General features: G+C 45.2%; 1 protein-coding gene across 5 annotated transcripts in view; it reads right to left on the bottom strand.

The window, feature by feature from the left end:
- ZBTB40 (zinc finger and BTB domain containing 40) overlaps positions 1 to 19914 on the bottom strand; it is a 73970-nt gene that overhangs the window by 18661 nt on the left and 35395 nt on the right. For all 5 annotated transcript variants that reach the window (XM_004741236.3, XM_004741231.3, XM_004741235.3 and 2 more), the window contains 8 exons: positions 17951 to 18708; positions 17022 to 17155; positions 8879 to 9071; positions 8112 to 8254; positions 4087 to 4279; positions 2187 to 2323; positions 1369 to 1570; positions 869 to 1002 (listed from right to left, as the gene is read on the bottom strand). In XM_004741236.3, coding sequence (XP_004741293.1) covers positions 869 to 1002; positions 1369 to 1570; positions 2187 to 2323; positions 4087 to 4279; positions 8112 to 8254; positions 8879 to 9071; positions 17022 to 17155; positions 17951 to 18647 — 1833 coding nt within the window. In that variant the 5' untranslated portion in view covers positions 18648 to 18708. The remainder of the gene's footprint in view (positions 1 to 868; positions 1003 to 1368; positions 1571 to 2186; positions 2324 to 4086; positions 4280 to 8111; positions 8255 to 8878; positions 9072 to 17021; positions 17156 to 17950; positions 18709 to 19914) is intronic.

Here is a 19914-nt window from a genome sequence, read left to right as displayed (position 1 = left end):
GAGGCTCATTAGTGAGGCTCAAACTCATCAACTACAAGAGCTCCGTCGCTAGAGCGCGAGGCGTGCCGGATAGAGTCTCGCAGATGCGTCCGGCTCGGAAGGCCCGCAGAAATCCGTGCCACCGTCTTCATTTGAGAGTCAGACCACGGTGGGGCTGTCACCTGTGTGGACAGTGCTAGAAACCTGCCCTTCGGCACACCTTCCACGCCTACCTGGATTAAAAGGCACATACGGGGGAACCTGTAGTTTAATTTAACCCCCTTATAATTCTTTCCCACTCGAGATGCCCATGATCCTGAGCTGGACATCCATGAATCCCCCCACCCAAGTCCCCACCTGGTTTTTCTGGGATGCTGGCCACACTGAAAAGCCTTACAGAAAATGAGCTGGCACTACGTGATACCCCATATGGGCAAAAGCTTTGTTCTAGCTATGTTTGTCTTGGCTCTTCCTAGATGCCAGACCAATTTTACTTTTCTTCCTCTGAAAGCAGTTACTCCATAAAACGTGTTAGGGAACAGTTATCATGGTTCCCTTTGAGTTTACCTAGGTTCAGGTAAATGAAATACATCTAAGTTTGAGCCACATGAGCCTGGGTTCAAACCCCCGCTTCCGCTCTGACCAGCTGGAGCATCCTAGAACTGTTACCAGACCCCTTAGAGCCTGAGTCCCTATTCTGTAAACTGTGGGTGACATCCCCTGCCAAGCAGGGCTGAGAGAATTAAACAACAAAGAAATGTTGGCTCAGCACGGAGCTCGGCGTGCAATATGCACTCTGCAGAATCCAGTGCCTCCCTCAGGAATGAGACCATCCCAGGCATGAGCCTGGTAGAACTCTCTGGAACAATAGGCTTTTCCCCCACCGCACCTCCTTCAAAGCCTCTGCCAGCAGCTCCTCCTCCACGGTAAGGCCCTTGACTCCCGTCCCTTGCTGGATGGCCTCTAGGATCAGTCTGCGATGCCTCAGGATGGCTTCCAAAGCTGCACTTTCTGGGTTGGCCACTGAAAGAAAGGGGGATTGAAAACTCATGAGTGAAACCATGAGCACCATTTTTCCTTCACCTTTTCTGACTGTGAAGAGTGAGAATACACTTCACCGATCCTTCCCAGAGCTGGGAGTGGGAAAAACGACAAACGGTGCTATACTTAGCATGTAATTAATATCAGCTTAGCATAGTTACTGCGTATTTTATTTTACGAGGTTCACAAACTCCCGTGTCCTCAAACAAAACTGCCAGCCCTTACTTGCAGTGGTAGGGATGTGGAAAATGACCATGAGAGCTCCTGGGGCTGCTGCTCCAGGGACCAGGAGAGTCACTGCTACTCTCCAGCAGGGACAAGGCTCTGACAAGAGACCGGGGGGCCTACCTGCCCGGAAGAAGGCATCGGCACCAGGCTCTCTCCGTATTTCCTCCATCAGCAGGTTCAGCGGGCAGGTCTTGGTCTCCTGAGCCACCAGCAGCACTTGCCAAATGGCCATTGCAGAGAGAGTCTGCTTTTCTAGAACTGCTGACATCAGAGAACTGAAACCACCCGAGCCAGAGTCACGTTTCACGAGCTTCTCCATGACCTTCAAGATGTGGCACAAAAATACACATTAGGGACCCTCTAGCTGCCAGCCCAGCTGCAGAGCAGTGAGCCTGAGTTCTGGGCCACAGCGGACATACTTCTGGGGAGGGGTTTCTCAGCACCCTTCACCTCTCAACCGGAGACTTTTGTACCTGCCAAAGCTCTTCACACTGCCCTTTGAATGCCTTTCTTATTCCTGCAGAAATTAAAACCTCCGACTTATGACTCTGCCCTAGAAAGCAAATCACCTTGTTTTTCCTTCTCTATGGACCTCTTAGCATTTTTCAACATGGCTGTGTGTATATATTTATGTTAAATACAGGTATAGTTTTTTTTTTTTTAATTTTATTTATTTATTTGACAGACAGGGATCACAGGTAGACAGAGAGACAGGCAGAGAGAGAAGGGGGAGGTAAGCTCCCTGCTGAGCAGAGAGCCCGATGTGGGGCTCGATCCCAGGACCCTGGGATCATGACATGAGCCGAAGGCAGAGGCTTTAACCCACTGAGCCACCCAGGCAACCCCCCTAGGTATAGTTTTAAAGTATGTATATATGTCCATCTTTTTTCCTTTTCCCATTTTACCCAACCCCCCTCCCCTCCCCCTTTTTCTCTTACCTCTCTTTCTCCACAGGCTAAACCCTTCACGTGTGAGATCATTTTTAGTAATATCTGGTTGTCTGTGAAAATCTCCGAGAGGTTTTCATGATACCGTCTCAAAAGCTCGGTCCCATAATCATCAGGGCTTGCTTGGACTGCAAGGATATTAGCAAAACAATAATGTTTGCTATAACAAAATGTCTTTACGGGCTTTTGCTACAGAGGAGTAGGGGAGTTACAAATGACAGAGAAAGAGGATTATCACACAAGAGCTCTGTCTCCTCTGGAAGGCAAGTTTGGCTCCCGGCTTGGGGCCTCATACATGTGTGTTCAGATCTCCTCTGGTCTACCCTTAATCACTTGGTGCTTCAGGGTCGCAAAACCTCTCACACTTTGAAAGCCAGTGCCCAGCAGTAGAAGCCAGTGATAGCTCAACAGGGAGGTAATTAGAAGGCGTGCTTGTAAGAGACTCATAGACACGCAGATTCAAGGGGTGTTACTCCTCGAGCCTGAGGTTAAGGACCCATGTGGCAATCCAAAATACTAGCAGACGTTCAGTTGAGACTCCAGTAGGGAGACTGACCTGTCGTTCTTCATGCCCTTTGAGTCGATCTGTTAGGGACTCTCTTTTAAAAGGTCACACTTAATTTCAAAGGACGAAAAATAGAAACTATCATGCATTTCCTTTAGTTTTACAAATATTTAAAAACGTATTCTCCTCTTTGGCCCAGTTCGCCCTGCTTCTGGGAATCAGGCCTTACGAAATGCTCTGGAGGCAAAAAAAATCTGTGTGTGAAGATATTTGCCACTGCGTTACCTGTGATGAGGAGGAGGGAGAGAACACCTAATGTTTACCAAGGACCTATAATTTGCGAACTGTTGTACATATACTGACTCCCAGGAGCCACAAGAATGAATGTGATGGTATCATTCACACCCCCATCGCAGGAAAAAACGAGGTTCAGAAGGGTTAGGGTCCCTAGGCTCAGCGTCACACATCTACAAAATAATCAGGATGCAAACCCAGGTGGTCTTGACAGCCTAAGCGTTACACCCCATGTGCCCCTAAACAGGGCAGGAGTCTTACACAATATGCGCCCTTGTGATGGAAAACTACAGAGCCTTCAAAATACAGGGTTATAGAGCGTTTCCTGAAATGTGGGGCGGAATGTTTATGTTATACTGTTAAATGAAGGAAATTATAAAATTATAAAATACAGTAGAATATCTCAACATGGGAAAAATAATGTGACAAATATGTTAATGCCCCAGTACGGACATAATCAAGTTGGGAAAGCTGGAGGTTGTTTTCTTCTTTATTTTGTAAACTGTTCAAGTTTGTATAGATATTCATTGTTTCTAAAAGCTAGAAGAAAGTTGTTTCCTTTTCCAACTACCCCTTTTCTGAAAACCACGTTGGTCTCAAGGGCTCTGGGATAAAGGAGAACTGGCTAGACTTGGCACATTTTTCGAAGGACTGGGACAGGGACTCACTGCCCCGGACTGAATGCACACGAGAGGTGTGTAATTCTGGCGCCTGCCAGAATGAACCAGTACTTGCACGGGAGTGGGAAAATCAAGATCGGCGTCTTTGCTGCTTGGATTTAACATGTCCAAGCCACGCGCTCTGTGAGTCGGCCTGCTCCTTGGCATTCCTGGGGGGTTGGGGGCCAGCCGTGGGACAGCCACACCTTCACAAACCCTGAACCGCAGGAACATCATGAGGACGCCTGACCAGCAAGAGCCGTGCTCAGATCTCCGATCTCAACTCCAGAACTACGGACAATCGCTGGTTTCTGCGGCACTAGGGCGTCTCTAAGCATCACCTCATCTCCCCAGCATGGTGCCCAAAGGGTGTTTAAGCTCTAATTTTCTGTGGGAGAGATTCCAGTCCAGAGAGCTGACAATTAACGGATACCTGCGGTGCCCTGCGAGGTGGCTAATCTCTGCAAATTTTCCAGCAGAAGGCCCAAGTTCGGAGACGCAGGTTTCACAGCCTGAAGGAGCTTTACCAAACTCTCTGCAGTCACAGTCCTGTCTTCAGACATTCTGTGCAGCAGCTTTTCCATCGTCTCCTTGGGTGTTCCGCCCTCGCAGCAATTCATGATCACCTGCAGTGGCGAGCAATCAGGCAGACAGCAGTTACTGGCACTTCCAAGTGCATCTGACACGTGGCCGGTGAACCCAGCGAGACGGCAGCACAAGGCGCCTGTCCCCGGGTCCTCCTCTGAGGTCTCCAGCACTGCTCTTCCCAGAGTCACTTCCTTGTGCTGTGGTAAAAGGCCCACGTTTTCTCCAAACCGAACAGCTCTGTGAAAATCCCCCCTCCTCAACTGGAGGTCTGAGTAGACTCCTTGTCCCCCTGCCCCCCACCCCCACCATTTGCATTTAGTGAGAAGATTCTTACAGGAAGCCCACATGGCAGCGCCGGGAGCCCAACTCTCACCGGCATCTTCAGACTGGGTTTGTTTAGGAAACTGAGAAACAGGCAGGCAACTAACGAGTACAGCTACAGCGGTTTTAGACTGTTCGATAACTACGTGATAGTGGTAAGAGGTTACCACTGCAGGCCAATTCCGTTATTTTACTTCCTCCTACTCATTCAAACCTTTTCATAGCAATTTGAATGCCCAGGTAATTTACACATTAGTCCATGGCCACCAAAATAACAGACTTAAAGTGCATGTCTGGATAATTTTTCTTGCAGATTCTGTATCTTCGATCTCTCTCATCAGTGCCACATACGCGGCTCCAGTCACCATCCCCCGCTCCCACCCCACCTCGTTCTTCCTTGGTGTGCCGGAGTCAGAAGGGCACAGGGCTCCAGCAAGAGGGTGAAGGATAAAACCCATGACTGTTATTTTAAAGAGATTTTCCTATTACAATAGAACTATTTCCTAATGGACTACAACTCACTATGTGTAACTTGGCTCTTATGATGCCTATAACATGCGAGATTATTTCAACACACATAATCTACAGACTCCTAGTAACCGAATTTTGAGCTCTCCTTCAGAAAAATACCCGCTTTCAGGAGCAGTCAAGCAGATCAGTCCCAGAAGCATGCCAGAGGATGCCATTATCAAATTAACTCCCATTTAAAAATAAATTTAGCTTTAAAACCAAATTAGTTTTATGTATATGAAAGGAATATCTATATTACATATATGAAAGGAACACATACATTATATATTAAGCTGTCATATTCATCAGTACAGAACACAGTCATTCTCTTTGTTTAATATCTAATATAACTAGATTCCTATTAAATGAATCATAATTTAAAATTCAAGTGCCTGTATCTGAAAACCACTCTGATTTCAGTGCTATCTCTTTGTTCCTAAGCAATGACCTGATACACAATGAGGCAGCCATGTACTGTCAACAGTGGGTAGGGGCCTTAAAGCCAGACAGGCCTAATAGGAAACCCAGTCCTAAAATGTATAGCCGGCATGACCTTGGGTGAGTTCTTCTGTTCTTTGAACCGTATCTTCCTCATCTGCGAAAGCAGAGAACAATACCAATGCTTGCACACTTGTTATGAGGAGTCTCTAAAGTGAAGCTGCTATTTGTAGAGCCTGACATAATGTCTAGGACATTCGTGATCTTTAAATGACAGTGGGTACTGATATCCTTAGGCAGCTGTATGTACAGCGGTAAGAGAATGTGCCGTGTGTCCATGTCTGAGCTCTAGCACAGGCGCCCAGCAGCTGCGTCTTTGGGTAAGCTGCTTCACCTTCCTGAGGATCTGTATCCTCATCTTTAAAATGAGGGTACTATCTGTGCCTTCATTGAGCTGATGTGAGGGCAGAAATTAATGTTTAAAAGGTCCTCAGCACACTGCTCAGCACACAGTAAGCAGTAAATTAACGACTGTCGCAATTGCTATTGTTGTACGTTTCCAATCCTGAAGTAAAGACACATCTATTTACCATTTCTTACAGAACCCAGGTATGTATACACAGGGGCCGTGGTGCCTCGATTAGCATCATCCTGTAACAGGAGAGAGTTCTAAAAGGCCCAAGTGCGGGGTGCCTGGGCTCAGTCGTTCAGCATCTGTCTTTAGCTCAGGTCATAATCCTGGGGTCCTGGGACTGAGCCCCGCAGTGGGCTCCCTGCTGTGGGGGTAGCCTGCTTCTACCTCTCCCACTCCCCCTGCTGTGTTCCCTCTCTTGCTATATCTCTCTGTCAAATAAATAATAAACTCTTAAAAAAATAAAAATGAAAATAAAATAAATAAAAGGCCCAAGTGTAAGTTCCACGTGATGGCCACACACTGTGGCCACTTGATCAACATTCACCTCTACGTTCCTGCTTTATTGTTTGGCTTCAATTTTCACAAGAAGTAGCTAATGAAGCTCTGGTAGAACCCCATTCCAAGAGGTGTTTCTGTGATTTATAACTAATTTAGGTTCTTCTGCTTTAGTCCTTTCTGTCAAGTAAACTGAAAGTGACAGAGGAAAATGACAGTGTGTGGTCTGTCTTGGTGCAGAGAATGAGGCTGAGTCTGGGCTCTTCCTATAAATGCTGTTTTACCAAGATAATGAAACAGTTCAAAGGACACATTCAATCTAGCTAATAAGGAAAAGGTTTGAATGAGTAATCGAATGAAATCCCTAAACAGGGAATCAGGTACTTCTAGAGCTACAAGCAACTTACTTAAACTGAGTGCCTAAAATTAAATTCAGTCTTAAGCTGAAGGAAGCTTAATCTTATTTTGTATATTATCTTTCCCTAAGGAAATTCAAAGGAGTTATAATTTTGGGAACACGTAATTTATAAAGTATAATTTTAAGATTAAGGATTGTTCCCATTTTATATGAAAAAACTAGAGTTTATGACCACTGAGAAAAAAAGAATTCAGAATCCAGTCTTCACTACTGATCCATGCAGCGATCCTACCACTGCTTTCTAAACATTTTCTCTTCCCAGACCTGTAAGCCACTTCCCAGAGTTTTAAGAATTGATGCCACAGAAGTTCTCTGTCCCTATTCCTTCCTTCCAGATATAAAAATATTTTTAGCACAAAGTTGAAATCAATAACACCAACAAATACAGTTATCTAGTTGACTTGAGAAGTCATGCCAGCAGTTTTATGAGGATTTTAGTAGATGGCTGGTGGGAGAGTAAATTGGTACAACCTTTCTGAAGGGCAATTTGGCAATATATAGCAAACACCTGAAAAACTTCATACTCTCTATTCCAAAATCCTACTTCTTAGAAAATTACTCGAAGGAAAGAGTTTGAGAAGTATGCAAAGATCTGTGTGCAAGGATGTTCTCTACATCATTTACCACGGCAAAAAATTGGAAACACATGTGCAACAACAATCAATGAATCATGGTGTGTTCATTACATAAAACACAATGCAGCTACCAAAATCCATTATTATAGTATGGAAATGTATTCACAATGCATTAAATAACAAACCCAAAGGTACTCTGTATAAGCCTATCCCAGGATGACTCAAATGAGAAAAAGTGGGAGCATGTGCTCCAAAATGTTAGCTGTGATCATCTCTGAGTGGTGAGATGGTGAGGGATTATAATTGGGTTTTTTTGCTCACTTCCCCAATTATTCCTACAGGTGAACAGTGTATCGTTTCTATAAAGAAGAAAAGAGTCAAAATTATAATTACAACTGTGTCTAAACGTTTTCACTCTTGGAGCAACAGTTTCCTATTAGCAGCCCACCAGGTGGGAGCAGGACTATCCACCCATCCACGTATCCAAACATTTCATCGTAGGACAGTGTGTGAGTCCCTCAGCCAGCTGCTGCCAGGGGCACAAAGAGACATGTTCAAGAATGTGAATTTCTGGGTGCTTGCTATGCAGTAGGTACAAAAACACTGCAAGGGAAGAAGTGCTATGTGCCACAAAAGAGGTTAAAAAAAGGGCTACATAAACTCAGGAGGGAAGAAGAGGTGCTCGATCCCACAGTTACCCTTTTCTCAGTGTCAGGCAGGAATTCCTCCGTGGCTGTTTCCAGGAACTCCAGGATAGGTCTCAGCTGTGTGACACCCTGGATCAGGTCCTCTTTGTGTTCTAGTAACAGAGCAGACAAGGTCTTTTCCTCCTCTGTGCTCCCTGGGGCGGGGCGGGGGGAAAGAGACAGAGAGATGCACAGGAGAAGCTAGTCAATTTGAAGAAAATGACAGCATGGTTTGTCAAGAGAGATCTAACAGAATAGTAAAGTGATTCTCAGCCTATTTTGAGCACCCGAATGCAGAATCTCTTTTTGGAGAGGAAAATACTTTATTATTCTGTTTAAACTCTATGAAAGGAAAAAATGTTTCATTTATCTGTCGAAACACAAAGCCGCAGAGCCAGCCAGAGGTTAACTTCTGCTTGGCAAGGCCACTGCTTTGTACCTAACCCAAACGAGAGAACTGCAGCCATCGGTGCTGCCGGCAAACCAGTCTGCCCTGGGCACTCAAAACACTGACTGGGATGTGTGGCTTGTGAAGGGCAGGAGAACACGGATGGTCTTCTACTTCAAGGAGTCAGACTAGTTAACTAGGGGCCTGAAATGTAGACTCAAATTCAGGCTGTATATTTGTCATCACCAGCTTCTGGAATTATGTGTAAAACTGATGTGAAAATCACTGAACGATAACTAAGCCGCTGAGGAAATGTATCACTGGAGCAAACCTGACAGCATCTTTCCAGAATAAAACTCAAGCCACTCAGGTGGACGGGGTTTTCTCCTACCTTCTGGCCGCACTGCATCCACACCTTTCACCTTTCCGTCTAACAATGCTCTCTTTACTGCGGGATTGGAATCTTGGCACAGCCTCAACAGTGACACAACAGTCTGAACGTCCAAGCTCTCATCTCTGACTTTATCCAGGATTCTCTGGAATGCTGAGTGTCCTTCTTCACCCTCAAGACATCCCATGATAGTCTGGGGACACAAGCAACCGGAAAAAGAGATCAACCAGCCACAAGAACCCCGTGCTCCTTGGATCTGGCGAGTGAGGCCCTCTTTGGCCTTTCCTGGTATTTGGCATCCCGACGGCTTCTGTATCACGGCTCCTCTGCCTTCAGAACACTAAAGCATTCGAGATGGATAAGCACCCGCCTTTCTGATCCCTCCTGCTCAGCCTTCCTCACTGATTCTCCTTCCAAATCCCTACCCATAAGCAGTCCCGAAAACTGATCCCAACTTTGTTCTCCTGTATGCTCTCCCTTTGGAAAAGCCCTTACATATGCAGCTTTCATATAACCTCTAGGCCAATAACCCTGAAAACTAGCTCCCCAATCTTCAGCTTTCTATTTAAATCTAGAGCCACACAGTTTCTACTAGAAATGCCTTATCCTCCAGAGGTCTCGGCACTACATGCCGCCATCTGGACTCTTTCAACCTGGAAGTACTAGAATACCAGCCACTCCAGTGGTGAAATAAACAAAATTAGCGGGAGGAACGCTGACTGGACGGAAGGGTCAAAATTTCTGTTTTAGCAATAAGGAATTTATTTTTAAAAAATCTAGAACTAAAAGTTAATTTCATGTGCACAGCCTTTATATTTCTACTTGGCAAAACTACAACCTACCTTTGATGTTTTTTAGTGTCAATACTGTAAAAGAAGAGCTTCCTCACAAGAAAGCGAAAAGTTATGGTTTTCTGCACACACACACACACACACACACACACCCAAAACATGAAAGGATCTCATGAATATCTATACTTGCAAAGTTCAGGTAGGCAGTTCTTATAAATTCTGGTAGTAATTACAGGTTTAAAATTTTTGTTCAGAGAGATTTTTATCTTTCTCTCCTCCTCCCAAAGAAACAGGAATTAGGAACGAGTTAGACTGTGTTTCTTGGCTTTGCTTGAGCGTGCTTCCTGATCGCAGAATGGACATGACATATAAAGCCAAGGTAAACTTAAAAAAAAAAAAAGCTTCTTATGATTTTTAGTCATGTACAAAAATAAATTCAGATAAAGCCCAGTTTAGGAATCTGTATTAAGTAACTTCCATGAACCTGAGTAACTCATCTTGTCTCCAGTTTGGAAAATAATAAACAAATGAAATACTCTGCTGAAAGCTCCATTGAAAGCTGAAAGCTCCATTGAATGGTTTTCAGTCGCCTTTATTGAACCTTCCATGCTCTTGTTAGTTGGCCTAAAATCTTGTTAAGGAGTGCCTTTGCCCTGACAGCAGCAGGGACCTGTGGTAGGCGGCCTCTAAATACTTCACAACAACCCTGCCACCAGGCATTCATGCCATTGGGCTGCACCTGATGTCGTGCTTCCAAGGGAAAGAACATGGCATGAGTAATGGGGGGCACTTCGGAGGCTCCGTCACCGTGACTTCCTTCTTGTCTGCGGGGGCATTCTCTGCCTTCACTCTGGAAGCAGGCTGCCATGTTGTGAGCTGCCCTACAGAGAGGCCCACGTGGCAGGGAATGTCTCCAGCCAATACTCAGTGAGTGAGCTTGGAAGTGAATCTTCGGAACCCTGCCAACAGTCACACGAGTGTACTGGGAAGGGGCCATCCCTCGCCCTGCCCCACCGCGTCCTGAGCTGTCTGTGGCCTTGGCTAATAATACACACCCTGACTACAGACCTGCCAGGGACCCTGAGCCAGGGACTCAGCAAAGGATGCCTAGGTTCCTGACCCACAGAGATGGTAAAAACTGTGTGTGCTTTCAAACTGCTAAATGTTAAGAGTAATTGTTATGCGGCAAGAGATACCTAATATAGACCCTCTCAATGCTAATGCCGTCAGTAAATAGGTTTTTCTCTCTTTATTTCTCATTTCCTTCCTCCTTTTCTTCAATGCATCTTAACGGATACAGCATTTAGCCATCTTCGTCTGCCCTACACCAGTGTGCTTTCTCCCGAAGCTCTGAGCATCGCGAATCCACGTCTCGCAGGACCCAATCTGTCTGGCAGCATCATCTGAGCCGGTGGGGAAGGGACGCTTTCATCCACAGAGGCGTCTGATACGCTTCTCATTATCCTCTCTGCTGTCTCCTCCTCTGCTGAACTGCTCAGCAGTGAAATTAAAACATTTGTTAACTTCATTGCTCAGCAGTGACGCCAGGGTGTGACCATCTGGGAAGGGGAGCAGGGGTGAGCTGATGAAAGGGCCAGGAGGGAGCAGTCAGCTGCCTGGACAGCCCTGCTCTTTGCTCTTTCTTCCAGAACCTACTGGGGACCTGGCACCAGAGCGAGTGTTTTAACTGTTATTCCATCAGCCCCCTAAACTGCCTGGGGCTCCTCCGTGCAGTGAGCCCTTTTCTGAAATAGCCCATCTGCCTAAACAGAGGGCGTCCCATATTGCGGCAGGCTGAGGGTCACTGACTGCTACATAAGATGTCAGCCCAAAACAGAGTTTGGCTCTTTAAGCAAACATTTGGAATTCCTTTGATTCTTAGAGTTAAAGGTACTTCGGTAAATTCATATCAAATTATGGTCACACGTGTGATCAACGGACTTTGATTTATGAATGAACTATAGGTCAATATACTTAAAGATGGGACAATTTCCTTTCCTTTAAAAATTTAATCTTTGCCTTATACTAAGGTCTTTGGATTTACTTATTTTCCCAACTGTCTGCCTACTGCCTTTGGATTCGTTTGAGTTATGCTGTGTTCTTATGCGTTCACACCTTCCCTGAATGCCGAGGGCCAGCCAATGGCCCTCGTGACCCAGACCGGAAGAGCCGAATGCCATCCCAGACACTGTGTCCGTGCCATCTATGGAACTCCTCCCGTCGGTCCTACGAGGCGTTATTACCAGGGCTACTTTTACTCTTTTTTTTTTTTTAAGATTTTATTTATGCATTTGAGAGACAGAGAATATGAGAAACAGAGGGAGCATGAGAAGGGGCATGATCAGAGGGAGAAGCAGACTCAACCATCGAGCAGGGCGCCCAATGCGGGACGCCATGCCGGGAGCCTGCATCATGACCTGAGCCGAAGGCAGACGCCCAACCAACTGAGCCATGCAGGCGCCCATTACAACGACTACTTAAATGAAAGTCAGAGAGGTGAGATCTCATGGCCAGTAAGCAGCGTACCTGGGAGGAAATGGTAAGTCAGTGGAGTAGGTCAGTGGAGCTTACTCTACTGACTTAGCACCCCTTTCACTAGTTGCCACCTCAGATTTTGAGTGTAACCGAATCCACTTACACTGCACTCTCCTGGACCTGCTACGGTCAACGTCAAGTTGAACACTGGGTCCTATCTGGACAATTGACACCATTCCTCCTGGTCCTGGAGATTTGTACATAGACAGGTACACTGGTAGGTGCTTCATAAATATTTAACTGAACGAAATTCTCTTGCCATAAAACCAATAGCCTTTCTATCAATGGTTGCATATGTTAGATGACATAATTAGCAGAGAGAAGATATGGAAAAACAACTTACTTCCATTTCTCATAGACCTATAAAATGAACCCTATTAGCTCACTTCTCAACAGGGTTACCCTATCCTGTCAGTGAACATAGTCCACAAAACACAGACCTGCACTTTGTGACAACTCTCCAAAGCAGTGACGTGGTCGGAAACATCAGATTCATACAGGAGAAGAGGCTTGTTTGCCTCTGAAACAAAGTTGAAAAAAAAAAAAAAAAGCTCCTAAGTCTTAAGCTTTGGGAGTCTTTCTAGAACTTCAGGTGAAAACTGGATCAAACAGCAAGGAAATCAATAGTAGAAGTTATCTCCTAATTCTAGTCAAAGATTCACTTTGCTATATACACACTTAATTAAAAGCAGCGACATGGCTAGGAATAAAGAAAGAAGACAATTAAAAGTTCCTGCATAAAAGCTAAAAACAAATTATAAGCTTGCCTTTAAACATAGGTTTTGCTCAGCTCAGCCAGAAAGCCTGTTAGGTCAGTATCTGCTTTCTCTAATGGGCAGGGATATTACACCAAGATAAAGACGGGCAGAAGCCGCTTTCCCATCCCAGCACCCAAGAGATTTCTCCTTAATCAGCTTTGGCTTTGGTTTCACACAATCCAAGCGGCCCAGCCTCATCCTGTGTTGTTGCAATCACTGCTTAGGGAATGGCTTTGCCACCTTTCATCATTTATCTCAGGAAACAAAATAAGCAGGACACTAGTTCACGGTGTCCTCCTGAAACTCCATTCAGGCCAGGTGCACACCTTGTGTCTGTGTTTCAGAAAAGAAACAGGCTAGTCCGTGTCAACTAGAACACGCTCAGGCCTTCACAAGCCTCCAGATTTCACATCTAAGCACAGATTATTTTTAATGTTAAGCTGTCTTTTTAATGTTATGCCGATTAACCAAATAACAACAACAAAAAGCATTTCAAAGCTCCTTAGGAGCTAAAACTCTTTAAAAAGAAAAACAACAAACCCCCAGCCTTTACAATTGGAGCTGAAACGCAGACTGGTGTTTCAAGCGAGCAGTTTGCAAATGCTTTTAGTACTGAGGCCTTTTGGGGATTTCCATAGTTTGGTGACTCCAAAAAAATAATTACATATGTGGCAGGATTTCTCTGCTGTCAAGACACTCTATAGGGATAGGGATCCAGTTTTATTTATACGTGTCTTCCTAGCAACCAGCTCAATGCCTGGCACACACCAGCTGCTCAGTAAATATTTGCTGAATCAAGGCGTAAGTAAAGAATAACACTTGGGAAAAATGTGTACATGGTGGCCCCTCAAAACAGCAAGGTGCCAGCACAGACACTGTGACATCTGCCATCATACACTAAGAACTGTGCAAGCCATTAACTTCTCTAGCAGCGCTTCTCAGAAACGGGTCTTACTGATATCAAAACAGCAACACGGCAGCTTATTAAAGATGTAGATGCCCAAGCTCTACGACTATCAGACTCTCTCGAAATGAGGTCTGGAGGTGTACATATTCATGAGTGTACTGGATGATTTTCATATACACCGAACCACTGTTCTAGAGACTGATGGCTGTGAACCAGGCACTACACCTGCAGTTCAGTAAGGTACTTCCAAGTGGATAATGGTCCCTATTTGAAAGCATGACTTGCAAATTAGGCTTAAAGTAACAGCAATCCATCTCATGTGTCAGAGCAAATGACCGTGGCACTAAGATATTATAAGACATTAAGTAAAAAGGGGTTTCAAGGTCAACTAAGTCTAAAAATACTAAGTTGACGCATAAACAAACAACAGCAGTCGCCACCAATTGAGCTCTTTTTCTCTGTGCCTGGTATTTTAGTGTGAGTTTTCCATCAATAATCTGTATTAGTTTCACAATGATCCTGTGATGTAGGTGACAACATTCCCAATTTACAAATTAGGAAATTAAGGCTTACACAGATTAAGTTGTTGGAGGTCACAACACTAGCAAATGATAGAGCTGAACAGCTAACTGTATATCCACACAATGGAACTCTGCTCAGGTCTAAAAAGGAGTAAATAAGCATGGATAAGCCTCAGGAGAATTATGTGATGGCAAGAAGCCAGATGTGAAAGAATATAGACTACATGACTCTCTATACATAATACTCTAGAAAATGCACATTCATCTACAGAGAGCGAGCAGGTCAGGGTCACCTAGAGATGGGTGGGTTGAAAGGGGCTAGCGGGAGGGATTAGTAAGCGCATAAGGAACCTCAGGGGTGATGGGTATGTTCAGTATCTTGCTTGTGTTGATGGCTTTGGGTTTTAAAACTTATCAAACTGTATGCTTTAAATATATACAGCTTGCTGCATGTCAACCATACTTTAATAAAACCATCTATAAGAAAGTTAAAGGAGAAAGAGAAGAACTGGGCCCAAGTACAAAGTCTGTATTTTATTTAATGGAATCGTATGCTCTTCAAGTATTTTTTTCTCTTTTTCTTTCTGCAGCTGAAAGGTACTATGGAATGTAACAGAATCAGTTTTAAATACAGCCACTAAGTGATTTGTAGGGCTCTTACTCTGACCTCTAAAACCGTGGAAGAAATAACATAAGCCTATAATGATCCCCAACAGTGAATCAGTGTTCTAAGTACTACTACTGTTATTGTCACCAAAAGATTAGGACAAGAATTGGGAGAGAAAAAAATGCTGGATGAAACCATGTACAGCAAAAATTTCTCAAGCACCTGTTATCTGCCAGACACTTTTAGGTACCAGTGTTAGGAAAAAATGCTTAAAACACAGCTCAAGTAAGTACACAGGCCACCCTAATAATCTGAATATTGCTGATCTAGGAATGCTACTACTCCCCTGTCACCAAAATTAAGTGGACAGGAAGTCCTGCAAGGGAAAATGAAGAGGTGTGTCTCTAAGCTATCACACCAACAAACTTGTGACAAAAATGATAGATTGAACAGTTAAGAGAACATCCACATGCAAAAGTATAAAACCATAATGTCCTTCAGCATAATCAGTACAAAGAATATCAAGGTTTTACAACCTGTCACCTCCCTAACAGAGTCACTGAGGTTAACCCAGTGTCATAAAAAGCTGTTCTCTCAAGAAAGTAATTTACAGTCAACTGTCAATTAGCCAAGGTTAAAAGAAATACTTGACCTTGAATTGTTGGTTTTGTTTTTTTTTTAAGTAAGTTTCTATGAATCTGGGAAATACTTGTACAGTAGAAGGCAGTTACTGCTTGGGTGAAGGTAACTAACAGACACTCAATTGCCTACAGCAACACGGGAGGCCTCCCCCACACACTCCCCACCACGCAGATGAGCAAGCCTGAGGGGACGGTGCCCACTGGCGCTGCCAGCACCGCTCAGCATGGGAGGCATGGCTGCGGGAAAGGCAGTTCTAAAGTGGCTAGAGGAGTTCTAAAGTGGCTGTGGAGGCAATCCTGTACATTCAAGGGATGAGAAGTCAGGTAGTGAGGAAGCCCCCAGTGGGGATGCGTCTTGATGAGATATTGAAAGAAAGAAAAGGTCAGTTAAGAGCATGATAACCACTGGGCAGTCTTCTGTCAGGCCATTCCTAAACAGTTAAACATACGTGAGACATGTGTAGCATTTTCCCCTACTAGCAGTAAAACCCAGTGTGCAAAGGCACCGCTCTAAAGCTAGAATGCTTGTGTTTAAATTCTGGCTCAGTCCTACGAGCTCTGTGGCCTTGGCCAGGTTATATACCTTAGACCGCTTTTCTCATCTGTAAAACGGGGGCTAAAAAATCAATAAAACAGTATCCATCCCGGGGGGGTTTGTGAGAATTAAATCTGATAACATGTGTGCCAAGCAGAGCATGGTAAGCATTCAATAAATTTCACTATTAGTGGTTTCACGGTGGAAAATGGCCACTGTATTCCTAAATATTGGATGCAATTTACTACATAAGGTATACACATTAGGTCCTTTTCATACCAAGTTGTAAGTATTTCTTAATGTTCTACTTCGGTTTTTATCATTTAGTCTGGATTTGGGGTTGTCCATGACTACTTTTTGCCTTATTTTATCCCTGATTATTCTGGTGGAAATGGTTTTGATTAGTTAAGTATCCTGGATCAAAACTGGTTTAAGTCTGGGTGATCAGAATATAACTTAGTTTTGAAACCATCTTGCCTAGTACTTTTCTAAGACGGCCCTTTAGAGAACAAATATTTAAAAAAAAAAAATTAAAGTTTGAGGGATACCTGGGTGGCTCAGTTGGTCAAGCATCTGCCTTCAGCTCAGGTCATGATCCCAAGGTCCTGGGATCGAGTCCCCTATCAGGCTCCTTGCTCAGAGGGGAGCCTGCTTCTCCCTCTGCCTGACACTCCCCTTGCTCTCTTTCTCTCTCTCTCTGACAAGTAATTCTTTTTTTAAAAATTTAAGTTTGAAAAAACTGAGACCCGGAAGTGTTTTGTGTTTTCATAGTTCTGCCCCATATGGGAAACTGATCTGGTATCCAGAGAACACTACATCAGCAAACAAATAAAACTCATGGTACTTACCTCCTCTTGTGCACCTTTAATTTCTGAACATTCTTCTAGTCTTTTTAAAACATCCTGGGTAACCAAGAGTGCATCAGAGAAGACACTTTCATTCTCTAGAAGAAATTTCAGCTGATGCTGTTTCCTCTCATACTCTGAGTACAAAACAAAACACACACACACACAAGTCAGTGAATCATTACTTGAGATGATTTTTTTTTAAAGTTTAAGCTGACAACCTTTGGGTTATATGTGGCATTTATAACTGACACAGATATAACAGTTGTGGATAACAGAAAACAATGGCCCTAACCAGCTGCCTTCTCTGGGCCATCCTCTTCCTGGTTAGAATAATGGGTCAGCATCAAAACTGGTCCATCAGGGGCGCTCAAGTGACTCCTTTGGTTAAGCGTCTGACGTGATCTTCGTGCAGGTTGTGATCTGAGTTGGGCTCCGCACTGGGTATGGAGACTTCTTGGGATTCTCTCTCTCCCTCTGTCCCTCCCCACTTCCTCTTTTTCTTTCTCTCTCTCTCAAAACAAAAAGACCCCTGGCACATCATTATTTCAGTATTGCCTTCTGCTCTGCAGCTTATCCTCTAACTTCCATCACTCGAAAACACAGACATTTTAAAAGAAGAAGAATGCCCCCGTGGGGTGCTTGGCAGGCTCAGCTGGGGGAGAGTACAACGCTTGATCTCAGGGTTATGGGTTCAAGCTTCATGTTGGGTATAGAGATGACTTTAAAAAAATAAAATCATTAAAAAAAAAAAAAAAGAACCATCCCCCAGTAGCAGTTTTGTTTCAGATTCTGTGTGGGATTCTGGTTTCCTATCTAGCAGTGGTTTTTGGTAAATCTATCACTGAAACAAAAAAATTCATAAAGAACACTGGATGTAGTAACCGACAATGGGAGGACAGATTACAACAGAACTATTAAATGAAGGTTACCTGGCTCCGTGCTGGCCTCCTTTGCCTCTCTAAAGGCTTGTACAGCAGGGGAGGGGGAACAAACTTCAGAGAGACGAGGAGTCTGCCCCGGGGTGTCTGTGTTCCCCTGCATCCCTTGGGCAGTGGAAGGCCCCGCACTCATCTCTCCCGCAACCATATCAACTGCGTCCTCGGCCTCGGCTTTCACACGGCTCCCTAGAGGGGCAGAAGCCTCCAGGGAAGGGCGAGGGTCTGCAGTGCCCTCAGAGGCAAGGACTTCTATGTCAGGCTTCTCTGGTTCCTTCCTGAATGCCTCTGAGGATGGTACGGAGCCGTCCCTCACCACCTGACCCTGAACAGAGCAGTTCACAAGGCTGGTCAGAAGATTTTTACAGCTAACGGCCACATCGAACATCTGCAGGCTGTCGGCCAGAGAGATGATTTTGGAGAAGTTGTGCTTGCCCACAGGTAGTCTGCCAGTGTACATCATTTCTAACAAGAGGGCAAACTCCTCGGGGCTCACAACAGACGCATCGATGGAGATGGTGTCTGTGTTGTCCAGCAGCGTTTTGAACAGGAGGCTGGCGGCAGCCAGGACCAGCTTGTGGGCCCGGAAGTAAATGGTGCCGATGGAAATGGTGCAGTCACAGAACTGCTGCTCCTTGCACAGAGTGTAGAGCTGCTGCAGCAGCTGTCGGCTGTAGTTGGGGAGCTCCATGGCCTGCGCTCTGCCCCAGGACTTCTTCCAGACCCACTCCGTTGAGGATCAGTGCGGTCTCCTAGAGAAACCCCCGAAGTGCCATGTTAGTACGTCACAAGCATACAGGGAGAGACCCTGAATGAAACAGTTGCACAAACAGGCAACTTACTCACGCATTCGCCCCCTGCTGCTCCCCAGGAGGGGCGCCACGCTAGGCACACTATGTCAGTGACACTGATGACAGCGGTCACGGGCTTAATGCCATCAAGGGGCTCATGCTTCGTGCTTCACATTCCCACTGGAGCCTCACGGTGACTCAGTGGAGAGATACCATCCCTCCCACATTTCACAGATGCGAAATGGAGCTTAGAGATACGGAGACAACCGGCCTGAGGCAAAGCAGCCGTTCAATGAGTTAAATGACTTGTGTGTATCTCCCACCTCTAAGCGGTAGGTAATACACTGCTGGAGGTGTTCCTGCTTCCAGTGAATTCTCAGCCAATGGAAGGAGGCAACAATATAAAAGATCTACAGCACAATGTCCTCATCTCCACGTGACCTATCTGCAACCCTGCACACCAGTCTCACTCCCTCCTGCTTCAAAAGCATGTTTCCTAGCTCCTGCTCTCTCTGGCTCTCCCGTGACCCCCCTAGCCATGCCTTCCCAGCATCCTTGGCTGGGCCCCCTGCATCACGGTGGCCTCCACAGTTTGGAATGCTCCAGGACTCAGTCATCTCCCCTTTCGTCTTCCGTCTCATCTGATTCCACACCCTTGAAATATCAACAAATGCTGACAGTTTGCAGGCTGACACCTTGAGCTTGGACCTCTCCTCTGCAGTCCAGAGGCACACCTCCAGCTCCCTGCTTAGCATCTCTGATCGGAAGACTGATGGGTGGCTTCAACCTATATCCCAAACTCTCCTTCCATCTTCCTACTCCTCAGCAATTTTGTTCAGACCAAAACCTGGAAGTCATCCTTGAGTCCCGTTTTTTTGTCTTATACTCCTTATCCAATCCTTTATAAATCCTGGGGGCTCTACCTTCAAAATATATTCAAAAGCCCAATCACTTCCTGCTGCCTCCACTGGCTCTGCTCTGGTCAGTCTAAGTCTCCGTCACCATGTATGTGGCCTACTACAGCAAGCTCCTCTAACTGGTCTCCACACCCCTGTCCCGTTCAAGCACCACCCCTATGCTACCCTACCTTAGCCCGGTAGTCAGAGGGATCTTTTTAGCACATAGCCAGCGCCTGTCCCTTCTTTGCACAGATGCCTTCTTGGCTTC

The sequence above is a fragment of the Mustela putorius genome, unplaced genomic scaffold (genome assembly GCF_011764305.1).
Source record: "Mustela putorius furo isolate JIRA1106 unplaced genomic scaffold, ASM1176430v1.1 tig00003853_pilon_pilon_pilon, whole genome shotgun sequence".
Taxonomy (NCBI): Eukaryota; Metazoa; Chordata; class Mammalia; order Carnivora; family Mustelidae; genus Mustela; species Mustela putorius.
The sequence above is the reverse complement of the archived record's forward strand: the minus strand, read 5'-3'. Positions and strand labels throughout refer to the sequence as shown.